The sequence below is a fragment of the Jaculus jaculus genome, chromosome 8 (genome assembly GCF_020740685.1).
Source record: "Jaculus jaculus isolate mJacJac1 chromosome 8, mJacJac1.mat.Y.cur, whole genome shotgun sequence".
NCBI classification, from domain to species: domain Eukaryota; kingdom Metazoa; phylum Chordata; class Mammalia; order Rodentia; family Dipodidae; genus Jaculus; species Jaculus jaculus.
The window spans coordinates 23,855,653-23,875,635 of NC_059109.1; the positions used below are offsets into that span (position 1 = coordinate 23,855,653).

At 36.6% G+C, this 19,983-nt stretch overlaps 1 protein-coding gene across 1 annotated transcript in view; it reads right to left on the bottom strand.

The window, feature by feature from the left end:
• The window catches only part of Col19a1 (collagen type XIX alpha 1 chain), a 332,428-nt gene that overhangs the window by 264,886 nt on the left and 47,559 nt on the right, over positions 1 to 19,983 (bottom strand). The window contains exons 4-8 of the mRNA XM_045156777.1: positions 19,340 to 19,463; positions 17,006 to 17,281; positions 12,353 to 12,433; positions 5,018 to 5,143; positions 4,043 to 4,105 (exon numbers count right to left, since the gene is read on the bottom strand). Coding sequence (XP_045012712.1) covers positions 4,043 to 4,105; positions 5,018 to 5,143; positions 12,353 to 12,433; positions 17,006 to 17,281; positions 19,340 to 19,463 — 670 coding nt within the window. The remainder of the gene's footprint in view (positions 1 to 4,042; positions 4,106 to 5,017; positions 5,144 to 12,352; positions 12,434 to 17,005; positions 17,282 to 19,339; positions 19,464 to 19,983) is intronic.

Consider the following 19,983-nt stretch of genomic DNA (forward strand, 5'->3'; position numbering starts at 1 on the left):
TACAGTCTCCAGCTGGCCTCGATCTCACAGCAATTCTCCTACCACTGCCTCTTGAGTGCTGGGATTAAAGGTGTGCACCACCATGCCTGATGGTCAGGTTATGTGGATATTTTAGGTACCTGCTCCACAGAAAATTGTGTGTCAGAATCAAGCACTGAGGAAAGATCTCTTTATGCACATGAAGTTTCAGGATTAGATAGTATAACATGAACATGAATAAACATGCCATCAACTTCTTAATATGAAACAATACATCTGTGTTGATTATAAATGCCAGAAATGTTAATTGTATTCATGATCATGGCCACTTTAAGTCATTTTACAGGGCAAGGGAAATACTGGTTTAATCAAATACAGGTGCACACACTTTAAAAATTAAGCAAGTAGAGCTGGAAAGATGGCTTAGCAATTAAGGCACTTGCCTACAAAGCTAAAGGATCTAGGTTCAATTCCCCAGGACCCATGTAAGCTAGATGCACAAAGGGGCACATGTGTCTGGAGTTCACTTGCAGTAGCTAAAGGATCTGGCATGCCAATTTCCCACCCTCCTCTCTCTCTCTTTCCCCTATCTACCTCTCTCTCTCTCTCTCTCTCTCTCTCTCTCTCTCTCTGTCTCAAATAAAGCAAGTATACTTACTTATTTTGCTTGGTATATTAGCAGTAAATTGTATACTCATTGTTTTTGCTCTGACACTAAAATATTTTGTCATTATGAATTTTTGTATATAATTGGATTTTAAAAACTTTTAATATTTTTAAAACACATAGGTGGGGGGAATTTCTATAATACATTACAATATTAAGAAACATATTTAAATAATATATTTAATGGATTTGACATAAGTTTTCAAATATTTGTGATCTTTACTATTTTCTTCTTAGTCTATTTCTGCTAGTTTTTATTTTGAAGAGATGACTATAGATTAAATCATTATGAAATTATAAACTTATTGAAGACAATTACTACTGTAGCTCCAGAAACTAATTCACTTTGTTATTCTTTGTTGTTGAGGAGTGGTGATGTTGTTGTTGATGAATAAATGCAGAAAATAATCCACATATTCAGATGGTATAATAGGGAACATTTATTTGACAAGAAATAGAAGGAAAATATGACTGGCAGACATAGAATGTGTCCATGTGCCAGTAATCTCAAATATGAGGAATTGTTAAATCAAAGATAAGAATGTCCGTGAATTTGTACATGAAAATCTGTCACATAATTTGCAATATTTAAGCCATATTGCCTTTGAAAGCACCTTCACATCATTTTATGATGTAGACAGAAAAGACACCCTCCTTGACAAATTAGCAATATCAAAAGAAACTGGTTGGTTTGGCCAATTTCACATGGCTAAACAGAGGAGAGTTGTGACTAATTCAGAAATCTTTCTACTCTTCATTGTGCTGCTGCCTTGGGCATATTTGGTTATGTGTGCTTCACCCAGATGCAAGATGAGACTACAAATACTAAGCTGACAGTCCTTTTGAGTTTATTTGGATAAAATAATGCAAGGTAGAAAATACCTGATCACAGAATACAGATAATACCAAAGTGTTTTGATACCATAAAGCAGACTCTAATGTGTAATGGACTCCAGAGATCTGGGTTCAGTGCCCAACTTGGTCTCAAGTTATGTGGCCATGGGCAATAATTCAACCTCTCTATATTTCAGTTTTGCATCTGTACAATGACAACACTAATTCTATGTGAAATAACATATCTAAAGCTTACGTTTCAGCATATGACACACAGCTTACATGAAATGCTAATATTATGATTTGTATATTTAGTTTTATTAAAATAGTCCTTACATTATATGTTGATTTTTTTGAATTTTCATATAATGACACTGACACCAAAAATAACCCAATAACTATTATTTAAATAATCACAAGTACCTGTTTCACCTCAACTATATGCTTACCCACACCTGCTGAGGGCCAGATGTTCCCATGGCAGGTACAATAAACAGACATTCCTGTGAGAGTCAAATAACTAGCTCTGTCAAAGCACGGAGAGACCAGGCAAAGGAAATCTGGGCTGGGCTTAGCACTTAGCACTTAACCGCTTGCCTGTGAAGCCTAAGGACCACAGTTCGAGGCTCAATTCCCCACCGCCCACATTAGCCAGATGCACAAGGGGGCACATGCGTCTGGAGTTCGTTTGCAGTGGCTGGAGGCCCTGGCATGCCCATTCTCTCTCTCTCCCTCTCTCTCTCTCTCTTTCTCTGCCTCTTTCTCTGTCTGTCACTTTCAAATACATAAACAAACATAAAAAAACATAAAAAGGAAATCTAAGTAATGTAACTAATTTATACCATGGACTTCCAAGTTAATAAATGAAAAGAAGTACAATATATTTCCCTTGATAAGATAATAAAAACATAGTCAATCTCAACCTTAGTGAAAATTAATTTAGTGGTTAGGTAACAAAAGCTATTTTGCAAAAGAGTGACAGCATGAAAGTTAAGTTTGAGGTAGGACAAATAGGCAAATCTCAAAACATTAGATATTACATGCTTAGAGGTTAGGGATGGCCTACCATCACCTCCATTAAATTTTCCCATCTCCTCCACTTGTTTAATCAGAGCATTTACAACACTCATACACCATCAAAAATGCATAACCCATTGTAGTCCTCTATTGCCCTTTAAAAATAACATCCTGTAGTTTAGCAGTTAAGTGCTTGCCTGTGAAGCCTAAGGACCGTGGTTCAAGGCTCGATTCCCCAGGACCCATGTTAGCCAGATGCACAAGAGGGCACACATGTCTGGAGTTCGTTTTCAGTGGTTGGAGGCCCTGGCACACCCATTCTCTCTCTCTCTCTTTCTCTCTCTCTCTCTTTCTCTCTCTCTGCCTCTCTGCCTCTTTCTCTGTCTGTTGCTCTCAAATAAATAATTTTTTTAAATGAACAAAAAAATAACATCCTAGAGAATTTACTATATTCTATTCCTTATGTCTCCTAAGACATTCAGGGTCATGCTTCACAATAAAAGTGTTTAACAACGTTTGGCTAGCCAAACATTCTCAGTGGGGATGTGTCAGCAGACAAGAACAATAAAAGCTTACCCAACATTTGGAGAAGACAGTGCTAAAGAAGTCTGGGGGACAACTAATGTCTGCCTGCTTCACAATTTTGTTCAGAGCTTATAGGTGCAAAGACTTCCAGTTCTAGAGCTTTTCCGTAAAATCCTTCCAACATAAATGCAAAATTTGCCTGGATGCTGAGGCACTCCTGTTTTTCAGGAATCAGCATCTTTTTTTTTTTTTAAATTTAATTAGTTTTCTTTTCAGTAAATACAGGCAGTTTGGTACCATTATTTAGGCTCATCTGTGAACTACCCCTCCCATTAGACCCTCCTTGTTAATGAAAATGGGTCATGCATTGTGGAGTTAGCCCCCAGTTATTGGTATGATAAATGTCTCTGCAAATCATGACCCAACAGCACAAAGGGGAAGGAGATCAACGCAGAGAAAAATGAAGTCCTACCAAATCAGAGAGCCAGAGCCTCAGAGGCCCCCAACACCTCAGCACTGAAGCAGACCAAAAATGAACCCAACATGGCTCAGGGAAATTTTGCGGAAGGGGGTGGAAAGAATGTCAGAGTCACATGTCGGCATCTTTTTTTAAAAATATATGTTATTTATTTATTTATTTATTTATTTAATAGAGAGAGAGAAACAGACATAGGTAAAAAGGCAGACAAACAGAGAGAGAGAGAGAGAGATTATGAGTGTACCAGGGCCTCCTGCCATGGCAAACAAACTCCAGACCTGAGCTACTTTATGCATCTGGTTTTATGTGGGTATTGGGGGACCAAACTTTGGCCATCAAGCTTTGTGAGCAAGTGCCTTTAACCACTGAGCCTTCTCCCCAGCTCCAGGAATCAGCAAGTCAGCATCACAATATAGACCATGTTACTTTTTAATGAAGCCATGTATCCGTAAAGTACATAGAAAAAATGAAGTGGATATATCTTTTGAGTCACTTTGTAACAAATTCCTTTTTTACAACAGTATCTAGACCTGTGTATCTTACCGGCTCTCCTTTCTCCCCTTTTGGTCCAAGGGAACCTGGTGCTCCTGGTAATCCTGCTTCCCCCTGAGCAACAATGATTTTTGTGTTAGCAATCACCCTGTCACATTGATGTAATGCTAAAGATTCTATCATCTACCTACCTAGCTATTATATATTACAAATAAATATAGACCTGTTTATTTAACCTCTATTCCAACTATCTCATCTATCTATCTATCTATCTATCTATCTATCTATCTATCTATCTAACTATCTATCTATCATCTATCTATCTATCTATCTATCTATCTATCTATCTATCTATCTATCTATCTATCTGTTGTCTACATATCTGTAGGCCAAAACATTGCCAACTTTTAGTACAAGTCCCACAGCTGATATGAATATCCATGAAAGAAGTTCTTGTAAATCCATCCTCCCAGATTAGGCTACCATACTAATGTAGGTGGAATAAATTGTTTGAATACTTCCCATACCTCACTGGCAGCTAATGGGAAAAACAGATGGTTGGAACTTTAGATACTTGTCAAATACAGTTATCACACACAAGTACAATGTAAGGCATTTTTGCATATATGTGTTGACTATTGGGCACTGTTTCCTTCAACCCTGAATTGCTGGAACTGCAATCTATTTCTAGAATGTGTCAGCACTAAGTCCTTGCCTGATGTACATATGGTTTCTCCCATCAACTTTTTAAAAAAAAAATCAACTTTAATTTTCACATATTGAAATGAAAGTGAATGAAATTGAAATGAAAAGATGGGCTCAGAATTACTCAGGTAGAATTCCAAGAAATCTTACCTCTAATCCCCTTTGTATGGCCCTCTCTGATGACTGTGTGATTTTTGTAATTTTCAGAGTCAACTAGCACAAAAGGGCATGATACATCACATGTACCAGAGGCCATAGCCAAGGAGCCTCACTGTCTAGATGGAGTGACCTTTGAATGGACACAGATTAAAACTACTATACCTTGTTTGGAAGACACTGACATGAATCTTTAAGTTCATGCTTTGCCGGAAGATATGCAGGTATTTTACCAGCATGAGAAGTTATCCAAGATGATGTGGTACTTCCAAAGTCATCTTGCTCAGGACACTAAATTCCCAAAAGACAATTGAAAAAATGGATTTAGTTTCAAACGCTCCTGGCTGCCATCAAACTGGTTGCCTGCCACACTTCTTCCTTAACCAAACACTGGCATCCATGTATGAAAATTTATCATGCTTTTGTTCTATTAGCCACTGAGCTCTCAATGTGTTTAAACACACTGTAAAATGCAAGGATTTCACTAAAGCTCTTTACTTCACTGAGGAATTCTAAAGCTATATTTGATGACTTTATGATAAATGCAGGAATATTGTGCTTTTTTAAAATTTTAATTTATTTATTTGAGAGTTACAGAGAGAGAAAGAGAGAGAGAAAGAGAGAGAGAGAGAGAGAAAATGGGCCTGCCAGGGCCTCCAGCCACTCTAAATGAACTCCAGACACATGCGCCCCTTTGTGCATCTGGCTAATGTTGGTCTGAGGAATTGAGCCTAGAACCGGAGTCCTTAGGCTTCATAGGCAAGCGCTTAACTGCTAAGCCATCTCTCCAGCCTGAATATTGTGCTTTTAAGTATTATATTCTTTTTCTTTCTTATATTCTTTTTTTCTTTTTGAATCTTTATTACTTATTTTTGTTCCTTTATTTTTTTTTATTTCATCGCATATGTGTGTGTGTGCATTGTGGTGTGGTGTATTATGTGTGGTGTGTTCATGTGTGTGCCTATAGGAACCAGAGGAGAACTCTGAATGCCCTTCTCGATCCTTCATCTGTGTACTTCCTTGAGACAGAGTCTTTCCCTCAACCTCTTGTCAGTCAACAAGCACTAGTAATTCTCTAATGTCTCTTCTCCTACCTCCCCCACCAGCCATATGGACTTAAGTTACAGACATGTATGACCACACCTGAATTAATTACTAGGTTCTAGGAAGCTGAAATTGTTTAGTTTCAGGCCCTCAAGCTTAAGTGGCAAGTGCTCATAACCACTACATCCAGACCATTTTTCTTTTATTTTGAAACAGGGTCTCACCAGGTAGCTCTGGCTAGCCTGAAACTCACTCTGTAGAACAGACTGGCTTCACACTTAACAGTATTCCTCCCACTTCTGCCTCCAAATGCTGAGGTTATAGGCATGTACCACCATACCTAACATATTACATTGTCATAATAAAATAATTTATGCAAAAAAAGTATTTGAGGAATAAAAATTAAACTAAAAGCATATAATTAGAATCTATAAAATATAACTATAACATGATCATTATAAGTATACATAAAGCAAAAAATAATTTGGGGGCTGGAGAGATGGCTTAGCAGTTAAGGCCTTTTCCTGCAAAGACAAAGGATCCAAGTTCAACTCTCCAGGACCCACATATGCCAGATGCACAAGGGGGCATATGAATCTGGAGCTTGTTTGCAGTGGTTGGAGGCCCTGGCATGCCCATTTTCTCTCTCTCTCCCTCTCTTTCTATCTGCCTCCTTCTCTCAAATAAATAAATAAAACATGTTTTCAAAAGTATTTTTTTTACACTCTAAGATGATCATTATTTAATCAAAATATACTTTATTATATTCTAATGTCTATTAAACATAAATAAGTGGAGGAGTTCATATTTAGTATATCCTGGACAATGTAAAGTGAAATTTGCTTACAATTAATTTCTTCTCTTAAAAAATTAATCTAGGTGGTGATTCTAAAGCAATATATATGCATCTATTCTTCCTGACATCCCATACCTTGCTGCACACAATTGACTGAATTTGCAGTTTCAATGAAAGGAAAACATTAAGTGAAAGAACTGATAGGTTGCATGTACACTACAAATTGTATTTGCATGCTAAAGTATTTTCAGGTAAAAATCTAAATTGCTTTCAGTGACTGCCTACTATAGTGTAAGGTCAGGATTGCCTTTAGTTCCATTTTCTTGTGATACTTATAATTTAATAATAAAGATGGTTTGAAAAATAGGTAGTTCTATAATGCTTATGATAAAATTAAAACCATAACAAAACTAGCTCCCAGGCATGCTGTAACCAGACTCCAGTATTTAATACTAACTCTTTCATGCATGCTAGGTATTTTAATAAATTTCCAAGTCTAAAAATCATCACCCAAAGACTTCATTCATCTCACACAATTTGCTATTTTCCATCTTCTGTTTTTGTCCCATAGCTTCCCTAACAGATAAACTAGACTGTCTTAGAATTCAGTGTTGGTGCCCTGGATATTTCAGCAATAACATTTGGAATCTAAACTACTTTAAAAATATGTCTTAGGCTTCACTATAAAACTGTCAACCTGCACAAAGAGCCTAAAGGCAACATGAAGCTTATGAAGAATACTCCTCCTCTTAAAAATTTCAGCTTTGAGTTGATACATAACTAGTTAATTGGTCCTTAATTTGTTTACTTGTTTCAGCAAATATTGTGTATCTGCTCCTTCTCTTCACATTTATTCTTCATTCTTTCAGTCTATAAAATTTCATTCTTTTGCAGATGAAATCTATCTCAATAGTAGTGAAGATGCATGTCCATAGAAGATCCTGAGCAAAGTTCAGGTTTAAATGCCCCATAGACTACTAACACAAAATCATGCGTGTAATTTGTTGTTGCACAGTAAAATCAATTTTTTAAAGAGATACAACAAATTTTCTGATTGTAAAATATTTGCAGCAAAGAACACAGTTGGTATCAAAGGTCAATTAAGAATATTTAAATGGCTTTTATAGGATTATTCTATTTATGCCTTCCTGTTTATGGAATGCATCATGGTTTTATCTATTGATAATCACTGTATGGATGGTGATCTCCCAAATAATTATCAGTGTGAAAAATGTTTTCTTTGGTTTTTTTTTATACTTCTGATGCAGTCCTAACTTATTTTTATTTTAAGATTAATTTCTAAACAATCTTTTAACACGAATTCATTTATTTCTTTAAAAAATTAAGTTGGCCTTAGTAGAAAAAGAAGAGAAAGGCCAGTGCTTAACACTGTAATATTCATCTTTATCACCACACCCCAGGGCCCAGGAACATTGCAAATGTAGCAGCAGAAAGAATATGAGAGCTTCTTTCATGGCTAGCCAGAAAACCTTCTCCATACAGATAGAGATAGACCCCGAGGAGACAAGAAATTAATCAAAGCTAAAACTAAGAAGCTGTTGAGAGCTCAAAGAGACATCTCTTTCTACCATGACCTCCAAGGCTCCATCAGAGAGGCAGAAGTGAGTGCCAAGGTGGAGCAGGAGCACTTTGGGGTGCTGTCCCCCTGACAGGAAGTGAGCTGACGATGCTTGTGTTGTCTCCACAAGACCTGCACAGTACTGAGCACATCAACCCATTGGTGTTTTGACAGAGAAGACAGAGGAGGACAAAAGGAATGAGAAATCAAAACACAGAAAGGGCTACTTGGAAAAAGAAGGGTGCTTAATGGAATGGGGAATGAAGAATGGAGAGGGTAACAGGATGGGAATATGATTGAGTTACTGTTTGTTAACATGTTTTTATAAGTTTCCAAATCAGAAATCTAAAAGTTACATTCAACTGTGAAAAGATTATAACCTAAAGAATTCATTCATCTCATATAATGTACTATTTTCCATCTCCAGATTTTATCCCATAGATTCTGGAATAGATAAACTAGATTCCATTAGAATTCACAGTTGATGTCCTGGATATTTGAGTAATAAAATTTGTAATTCAAACTACTTTGAAAGTATGTTTTAAGCTGCACTATAAAATTTTCTACCTCCACAAATAAGGATGGTAACATGCTACTTAAATTTACTTGCTTTACTTACTCAACTACTTCATCACCTATATTTCTTTAATTAGCTTCCTCATTATTTATACTGAATGTATCTATTATACAATAATTCAGGGCAATGAATATTTGTTAAGAATGTCATAGTTAGAAATAGCAAAACAACCTTATGGTGCTTTTCAATTAAACATTTTTATATTAAGACCCTTTATCAAACAATCATAAATTTTAAGCACTTTTGAAAAAAATATAAGCTTCAAGATTAAGTATATGGCTCCAGGAAGTCTTTGTATTTCAAGTCTGTATATTGGCATCCTAAATTATCTTTTTAGATATTTATAGAAAGATATTTGGCTGACTTTCATTTTGCTTGGAATGAGATCCATAAACTAGGTTGGAGATGTACATTATACAGCCAAGTTATATAAGCAGGACATATAATATTTGAAGTGTTTGAATCACTTGGCCTCATTTTTTTCATTCATTTTCACTCATCACAAATGAGAGATGTATTTTTGAATTAGAAATTATTGATTAAATTTTCACATGAGCTTTCTAGCAATTGTAGAACTCCTAGGAAATTTAAGATCCAAAGAAATATTGTACTTTTACTTTTCATATGCTCTTTTAGTTTGTCATCTATTAATACTTCCTTTCAACCACCCTTCACCTAGTAATAGACAATAAATGAAGTGACAATGTTTTGCTTACTTTTTGCTAACAAAGCTCTAGCAATAAAAGAGAATGAAAGTAAAATGTTCTTCCCTGAGTGCAAATTGTACTTCAGTAAATTAAAAACAAATATCATTGCACCTAATAATATGAGATGGTATATGTGACCATCACAATGAGAGATTGAGTGTTTTTCCTGGAATAAAATATGGTATATAAAAGTAATAGTAGCACAGGGAGGTTGAGGTTATTTGGTATGAGGTACTAAGGATCTATATATTTTGTTACTAACAGATAATAACCTAAGACCTTAAGAGCATAGTCTCACTCATCTACAGCACCTAACCTGAATCTACCCAAGATACCTTACATACCCAGCAAGCATCTCATGGACTAGATACTAGGATGGATGGGGAGGGAGGGGAAGGCATCAAAGGAGTGGGAAACACTAATCTAGACCCAAACTGCAAAGGTACCATAAAATTCTACTTCCTAAAAGGCAGACCAAATGGCTGAACCTTCACCAGGCCCTTAAAGGAAACACCTGAACCACAAGACATTGGAGAGGGTAGGATCAAGTTTAACCTTAATCTCTACATCTTCCCTCCCCCATTCTCCCTCTCTCTCTCTCTCTCTCTTCTCTCTAACTCGTGTATATTAGTTATCTTTTTCTTCCTTTTCTTAGTGGGCACTGACCTGTAACTCCCAGTACCAGCATGGGGCTATCATCCACAGTGAGCTTTTGATCAGAGATACCTACAAGGTTTCCTAAAAGAATGACAGATTTCTGTCAGAGTACTTGATGACCCACCAAAGGTTAGTGGTAAGACCCTACTTCTGAAGACACCATATGCAGTTGACACATAAAATGGAACAGCATGGCTGGAAGCCAGGAGAGAGTCAGTCCCCAGACAGTCAGCGTGTCTAGTGCCAGAAGGTGCTACATGGGAGACTGGGGGAAATGACCAATATTAGTCCAGGCAATTCATGGTCTACCCTACTTAGCAGCAAATAACCTGTTGTGATGCCCACACAAGTGCAATAGTGGCACGCCGCCATGGTGGGGAACCAACTGCTCTATTTGGTAGTGATCCCCTCAGCCTCAGTGGTATGGGACCCATAGCTGGAGCTGGGAAACAAGTCAGAACCATATCCAAACATAAGCCCACTCTCCAATATCAAGCTACCATCAATCATGGACTATAAGAGGGCCTATATCTATTAAATTCTCTATTAAAAAAGCAAGGCTTATCTCATTTGTCCTGGTGCTAACTTACTCTCTGTTGGAGAATCTGCTTCTCTTTTTCAGATAGATGTAGATCCTAAGGAGAGAGCCACCCCATCATATCTCAAAAGGGCTCTGGCTGAAACTAAGAAAAATTGGTGAAACAAGCAAGGGTGCTGTTTTCCTGATGAACCAGATACCAGCACAAGGGGGAAGGAGACCAACACAGAGAAAAATCAACTCCTACCAAATCAGAGAGCCAGAGCCTCAGAGGCAACCAACACCTCATCACTGAGGCACAATGCACGACCCATATACCTCAACAAGGAGGGACCAATGAGGGTAAGTTACGGATGAGCCTAATAATGGTACCAAACTGACTGTATATGCTGAATATAAAACTAATAAAAAGAAATAAAAATAAGTTAAAAAAAAAGAAAAGAAGAATAAACAGAAAATGTGTTTATGTTTGTCAGCCTTGCTCCTAAGCAGAATGTCTAAAGGATCAATGTTTTTGAATAATAAATATTGATTGAAGAAAACAGATGACTATAAAGCAGATATTTAGAGATGCACTCTGTCTACCAAGAAAAAAAAGGGAGATTAGAAAGGCAGTTGACATGGCAATGCAAAATCTAGACATCAGGTAAAAGTAGACCTTTGGAAATAGTGGTAGAAATACTGTAAATGAAAAATACCACACAAAAAAATGGGAGAATTAGTCTTGCTTACTAACTTAAGTTGGTTGATATGTGTTCATGAGATTAATAAGGTACTCTTTGGGGTATGTCTTTGAGAGCATTTACAGAGATGATTAAGTTGGGACACCAAGGAAAGGTACCAAAAGACCTTCACCTAATGTGGGTGGCACCTTCCCAACAGCTTGGCCGGGGGGGGGGGGGGGGAGGTTGGGACAGAGGTGAAAGAAGGAAACTAATCAGTGGGTGAAAGCTCTATGACTCCTGAGAGAGTGACTTTTGCTGCCACCATCAGACTCCAGCTTCTTCAGCTTTTTATATTAGCAGTACTTCAAGAACTTTCTAGAACTTTGTCCTAGGGCTACAGCATTGTTCCCCCATATTCTGACACTTCCAACTTCTTGTTTCAGTCATGTGTTGGGCTATTCAGCTTCTGAACACTTAAGCCAACTTAAAAAAATCTCCTTTCAGAATCATATATATTATAAATTATATATGTTTATATATTATTTTGGTTCATTTTTTAGGCAGCCCCAACTAATACAACAAATAACAGGCTTCAAAAGGAAAATGAGTAAGAATGAGGGTGTTCTCAAAGATCTAAAACTTTTGTAAGTGGAAAATGATGGCATGATTGTCAAAATGTAGTATAGGGAGAAATGTCATAAGTTAAGTCCTCTCAGTTAGGTTGAGTCCAAAGGGTGAAATATCATCCCCCAAATTCAGTGTGAAAGCCTGGGGTGAAAATTTGGAAGGAACTCAGAAAGCTTCTATACTTGAAATAAGTAACTTGCCTGTTTTCAACAGAAGATATTCAATACTATCCTGGATTTATACTCTATAGATTGCAAGTAAAAGATGACTAGCATCCTTCATTCTTGATGGGCAAAGAAAGTTAACGTACCTTACTCGTTGATATTTCACAACATGTTTCTTGAGCTAAGATGTTTACATTGCAGTAGATTTTAAGTTGATGAAGTTCTATCTATGAAAAATTAAAAGAAAAACACATCATTAGGTTTTTGAGGATCACATTTAGATATTATAGATTATAATAAATGAACTAGAAAGAAAAGGGAAGCTAATAAAAAATTCTTTTATTGAATTTAGGATTAATTACTTTCAAGGGCCATTTGAGAAACAACTGGAGTCAGATACAGAGATAGATCTACAGGTAAAGGAGATAATGAAATCAATTGCAAAGCTTGGCTAATTGTCTCAAGCAATAAATAAATAAGTTTTAATTAAAGATGCAATAAAAAAGAAATATATTACCTGGAGAGATTTATTACTAAGTGCTATATAATAAAGTATGCACACAAAATGAGGATATTTTAAAGAAAAAATGGTAAAAGGTATAAAAATTTAATGTGAAAGGCTATAAAGGTATATAACCCCTGGGTTATGCATTACTTTGAATTTAACAAATATGGATTTTTATACAAAAACTAAAATGTAACATTATAAGACTTAATCCTATGGTGATAGAAAACTCACATCTGTTGCTGTGAATAATCTCTACGTTCCCCCAACACATATAACCAAAAAATGTGAAAAGCTATTATTTTGACTTTCTATTAAGATGAACAAAATGAATTTGGATTCATAGAAAGCATTAGGCATTCCTGATATCTTGTGGACTCCTGAGCAGCTGAAGAGCTACAGGTAATAAGAAACTCTTGAAACCAAATGAAATCTAGTGGTTTCTTTCCAGTAACTTTTTTCAGGTTTATGGAGGTTAATTTCTATTTGTCCAGCTAAGGCACACTGTCATATTTATCAAATGAAGTAACAGAAATGCCATACAAATTATTCAAAGTAAACAATGAGGATTCCAATGAGTAAATATTGTTTGTAACTAAAGTTCATCCTCATCACTGTAATCAACACTAACAATAAATATAGACTATGATCATGTGCTATCTAGGGTGGTCTGCACTGGATAGCAATTATTTACTTAACCAAAGACAGATTATGAACTTTCATATCATTAGAACAGTAGAGTACACATGACACTGAAACTACAGTCAACAGAGTTTACTTCACAGATGTAGGAGGGGAAGATTCAGAGTTAAGCCACATTGGCTCTTGTAACACTGAATATCTGTTTATTTAAACAAATATTTTCTAGTATTTTTGACAGCATATTCAAACAAAAGTACATGTGTAGCATATGTAAGGGAAAATTCAGTATGGTACTTTGAATGTGTGCCCCCCCCCATAGACTCAGGTGGTTTATTAAGTTTGCAACTAGGCTCTCCAGACATCTGGCTGGAGGAGATGTCACTGGGGGGAGGATCCTGGGATCCAGCCCTAAGATATGTTTGGGGGCAGTTCTGATTCCTTGCCCAAAGGTATGCAGAGCAGTCTGAGCTCTGTTGGGGTCCCAACTATTTTGCTGCCAATTTTGTGCTGGTTGCTTTTGGCATTTGCTAGCTGGTGGTGGTGCCTCTCTGCTTGGATGTATGGAAGCAGCTTCTTCCATCACTGGTGGAGCGTTCCCTGGATCCTTGAAATTAACCCCTTCCCCACATAAACAGTGTCTGGTCTGGATGGTCATCCCAACAATGTGGGGCTGACTGAAACACTCGAGTAAGAATTTTTTTGTAATATATGTATAAAACAATAAAACGCTGTCACACTATGCAAATGCATAAATAACATAATTTGTATGGAAATTAGGAAAAATATTCTTAAACTTTTAATAGAATAAAGCATCATTAATACAGTAAGTATTTGTTTACTTAATTCAAACAGTGGCTATCTTGGTAAGTGTCTTTAGTTTAATACTCAAATGAACTGATAATCTGCATTAAAGGACATTATAACACTTTAAATGATGTTTTAATTTATGTATTTTTCTTAAAGACACATCAGATATCTTCTAGTTTTAAGTTGTGGGATCAGTTATTCTCATGAGTTTGACACCTGTGGTAGTTTGAATATATGGCCTCATAATTTCAGGCTTGAATTTGAGTCTCCAGTACACACAGCCCTACTGGGAAAGAGGTGTTACTGTGGGCAGATCCTGAAGTCCAGCCCTAAGCTGGCTTTTTTTTTGGGGGGGGGGGGGGTGGATCTGATTTCCAGCCCAAAGATGTGGAGAGAACAGTTTGAGCTCTGGCAATTATGTTTGCTGGTGTGAGAGCTTATTATGTCTCTCTGATTGGATCTATGAAAGGAAGTCAGCTTATTATGTCATTGATGGTGTTCCCCTGGACTCTGTAAGCCTGGAATAAACCCCTTATTTGCATAAGATGTGTCTGGTTGGGCATCTGTGTCAGCAAGGTGGAGCTGACTGCAGCAACATAGGACATAGAACATTCAGCATTCAGGAGTTTAGCCACAAGATTCGTCCTCACTCTCACAACTCACTTCTTGCCACCCTTGTCCCCATGAACTTAGTAATATTAGCCTTAACAGCCACCATTTACTAACATGTGTTTTGAGGTGTGTGTTGTGGAGGGGAGAAAGACATGTCCATGGATACAATATAGAAGCCAAAGGTTGACGCTGGATGATAGCTCTTTGGCTTTAAGGCATGAGAAGCCATTCCCAGTTTATTTGAGTGCTGGTTATGCAACTCAGGTCCTCATACTTGCACAGCAAGCTGTCTTTCCCACTAACCCATCTCCCCAGCATATAGTACAGATTTGAATCCTCCTGTTGCCATTTGAGATTCTTGAGGGCAAAGAACAGTTGTTTTTTGTATGGTTGTTGATGCTTTTGCTTTCCTTACATTCTTATGCTAGGATTAAATGCCTTGTCTATTTCCAAATAGATAAATGAATCTATAGAGAACCATACTTTCAGCTCTCTGGCCCAAAGTTGACACTATTCCAAATAATAACTCCACCACTTCTATTTTATAACTGAAGATACTGAGGCTCAGATGGAACAGCTAACTAGACAAAATAAAAGCTTGCAAGAAGTCAGGTCAAGCTAGGATTATGACTCCAAGCCAGCTCACTCTCCATGCTGCAGTCATGTCCAGCCAGTCATCATGGAACCCAAGCTTTGACAATCTTACTGATTGGCTCTCATACTTCCTTTAAGGGAAAGATACTTTCAAAATAATAGTTTCTTGAATAGAAATATTTCCAAGGAGATACTTAGAAATAGTAGGCTTCCCAAATGTATATTTGCACAAAGTTGTATTTTTGAAATGCGACTTCATTGTTAGTGCTTGTGCTTGTGTTAACAGTTTTGGATTTATTCTTGGTGTTCTGCATTCAAATGTTCAAATTTTCCTATAGTTCTAACTGAAAGAAAACATTTATCAACTTTAGACATAGATCTCTTGATTATAGGTCTGTGTGCTAGGAAAGTTAACAATAAACTTATGTCATCTTAGCTTCAAAATATACCTTTTAAAGGATCTCTTCATCTGAGTTTTTTCTAGCCAATTTTTCTCATCCAAATAACCTATTGAGCTGTTTAGTGACTATATACAGAACTCTGAAAACCATTATAAGTTATGGGAAGTGGTCTGCAGCACAATACATTTGCTATTGTGAGGATTAGCAAATAGCCTATTGTTCTTAAATGAAAACACAAGCTAATCTGGAAACATTTAATAAAAAGTTCATCTTTTTCTAATCCTTTCTATTAAAAACATATTGGTTTAGACTAAGCCTATATTTAGGTTGTATTTTCAATTTTAATAAAATTTAATTTTAATAATCTGATTTAAATTTTTTTTGAGGTAGGGTCTTACTCTATCCCAGAGGCTGACCTGAAATTTACTCTGCAGTCTCATGGTGGCCTCAAGCTCACAGCGATCCTCCTACCTCTGCCTCGCAAATGCTGGAATTAAAGGTGCGAGCCATCATGCCCAGCACTAATAGTCCTGTTTTTAAAGCATAACTGAATTATTTTAAATTTGTTGAATAGAGAAAATGAGTAAAAGCAGAGAGGAAAATAGATGTAAAAATATAGTTGCATTGGGAATAAATAATTATACTTCAGGGCTGGAGAGATGGCTTAGCGGTTAAGCGCTTGCCTGTGAAGCCTAAAGACCCCGGTTCGAGGCTCGGTTCTCCAGGTCCCACGTTAGCCAGATGCACAAGGGGGCGCACGCGTCTGGAGTTCGTTTGCAGAGGCTGGAAGCCCTGGCGCGCCCATTCTCTCTCTCTCCCTCTATCTGTCTTTCTCTCTGTGTCTGTCGCTCTCAAATAAATAAATAAATAATTAAAAAAAAATTATACTTCATATGTCTGATGACTAATTATGTCTGATGACAGTGATGCAAGGGGTCTGTTATGTGGCTACTAAAGAAAAACACTTTTTTAACAAAATATTTTTTATTATTTTCAAGTACAGAGAAAAAGATTGAATAGGCACATGAGGGCCTCTTGCCACTACAAACAAACTCTATATACACATGTCACCTTGTGCATCTGGCTTCATGTGGATACTTGGAGATTCAAACCTGGGCAATCAGGCTTTCGCGCAAGTGCCTTAACCACTGAGCCATCACTCCTGCATGGAACACACTTAATCTGGTATTGTGTTGGAACTCAGGGGTGATGTGAGTTCTTCTGTTGTCACCACTTACGTCCACAGGCCTGCCATCCGAAGCGCGGGCAGCAATGACTGTCCTTCCATGAAAATCCACAGTGTCCTTTTCTTCTGTGTGTCGACTAGTAACTAAATTACAATCCATGTAAAGAGAAAGGACTCGAGATTGAACACCAATGCCAAGTTTATGCCACTGACGATCAAACAAATGGCGAAGCTCTCGATTTTTAAAAATGTAGTTCAACATATCTCCCTCTGCGCCATGAAACATAAATTCTACCACCTTCTTTATACCATCAACAACTATTGAAATCTGGAAAAAAAAAAAAACATAGTGTTTTCAATTTTTTTAAAAATTCAATGTTCAAGATTAGTAAAGCACCCAAATTAAACCTCAAGATGTACTGTAGCACAACTTAAACACTTAGTGAAATGTTTGGCTATATCCTCCAGGTGTGTTAACATAAAAGAAGAACCAACATTCAGTTACAAAAATGTTTTAAATATAGGGTATCCTGACAAACATAACAGACTTTTTGAAAAAACATTTTTTTGTTTGTTTGTTTTTTCGAGGTAGGGTCTTGCTGTAGCCCAGACTGACCTGGAATTTACTCAGTAGTTTCAGGGTGGCCTCGAATTTAGAGCAATCCTCCTACCTCTGCCTCCCAAGTTCTGGGATTAAAGGCATGTACCACCATACCTAACTTTTGAAAAAACTTTTAAGGGTGTATATATGCCACAAATATGCAGTATTATTTTACATATCTTATAATTGTGCTCTATATCCAAAAGTTAAAATATACACTTACATAAAGTATAAAAGTTACAGTTTTAAATAATGTTATAAAAATATAATTATATACATACACATATATGTAAATCATTGTTCTATATAAGTATATAGAATAATGTTATCAATTTAAGAAGAATAAACATCTATACATTTCTTTCTGCATAAAAACTGATATAAGCATCTTTTACCTTTGATAATTCGCATTGCAAAGAGAATACATTTTGTAGTTTGTATAATTTTTCCATCATAAATTGTGGCCATATTGATAGGTGAAATGCCAAGCAAAAGATAAAAACAATTCAATAGATATATATAGAAGTAAACATGAATGCAGGGTGTTAATAAGTAATTTTGAGGTCCCCAGAATGTTTACACCCTTCATGTCAGCTCAAATGTCATTTTCTAGATTCCTGCTCTCCCTGTCTCCTAATTTGGTAAGTTCTCCTTTGCATGGTATTATAGACTCTCCCAATCTCCAGTCTTGTTCTACCATATTATATTACACTGCATAACATTTTCCCATAACTTTATGCTAAGAATAGGCATTGTGGTGTGTGTGTGTGTGTGTGTGTGTGTGTGTGTGTGTGTGTTGTATTATGTGTGTATGCATCTGTGGGTGTGCAGATGCACATGCAGAAGCCACAGGATAAACTTAGGTGCCCAACTCTATTGCTCATCCATGTACTTCCTTGAGACAAGTCTCTTCCTCAACCCAGACCTGTAATTTTCTGTCATCAAGGCCCAGAGATTCTCTAGATTTTGTCCCTGTATAGGTTGGTAGATGGGGGTAACAGACATACATGGGCATGCCCAGCTTTTTGCATGAGTTGACCTCAGAGAAGCCCAAGTCTTCATGCTAACTGGCAATCACTCTGAACCACTGCACCATCTCCCCAGCCCATAATCCTGATTTATAAATCTCTTAATCTTGTCACTACCTAGTAGTATATAGGACATGTTCTGTTTTTTCTAATAATAATAATAATGAATTTCTAAAAATTGATGAAATAAACTATTAAGTCACACCTCTTAAATTGCAAAGGATTTTAATGTGAAAATTGTTTATGCAAATAATCAGCAATGGAAAGAGGTGGCATTATAAACAAGGTGGAGCTAATCAATGAAACAGTGGTAAGAAAGCTGTTCCACTGTCTTCTGTTGAATATGAATCACTAAGTTAAAAAAAAATTCTACCCTGGGGATAAAAGATTGCCTAGTGGTTAAGGCACTTGCCTGTGAAGCCTAAGAACCTAGGGTCAATCCCCCACTACCAACATAAGCCAGATGCACAAGGTGGTGCATGCATCTGGAGTTCATTTTCAGTGGCTAAAGGCCCTGGCACACCCATTCTTTCTCTCTATCTGCCTCCCTCTCTCTTAAATAAATAATATATTTTAAAAATCTAGTCTTTCTCATCCACCATGATGATTATAATGTTTGCCTTTTTCTACTGATGGTTTTCTACTGTTGATTCTCTTCTAAATAGCACAATATTGGGTACTAGATCTACAGTCAGAATTAGGCTCACAGTTTTGAAACTTATCTGTTCTAACCAAATGAAGAGATCTAGCATCTTACCTGTGGCATATTCTGCTGGTTTAAAACTTGCCATAGAAACCAACGCTCCTTTTTGGTGTTTCTTCGTACCCGAAATATGGCTGCTACAGAGAATTCCTCAGGAAGGCCTTTGGGAAATATCTTACTGTGAAAAGAACATTAAAAAAAAAAAAAAAAACTGTTGTGGAGAACTGAAGATAGCAAGAAAGATAATTCAATGGGAAGCTCTGTGTCATAGTTTTATCAATGAATTTATGATGTAATATACATCTTTCCATAATCTACCTAGTAGAAACATGAAAGCATCCATGACTGTGTTTTCCATGTAATTTTTCTAATCCTGTTTTTTGCAATCATCTTGCATTGCTGATGCTTAGATTATGTAAAAATGAGTAGATGTGCTACAACAAAAACTATGTTATGAAATTCTCTTAGTGAAAGAAAAGTTATAACACAGAAAATTCTAAAAATTAACTGCAGTCTGATAAGCAGTAGCAACTCATCAAGGACACATATAATTTACGGTGTTGAAAGGGGTTCAGAGAAGTGTTCAAAGAACACTGATGATAGAGAAATATTTTCCAAAGAAGTTTTATCATAGTAAACTTTTGCAGATGAGTTCCTAATATAGACTTCATTCCTAGCACTAATTTATGATGACAATA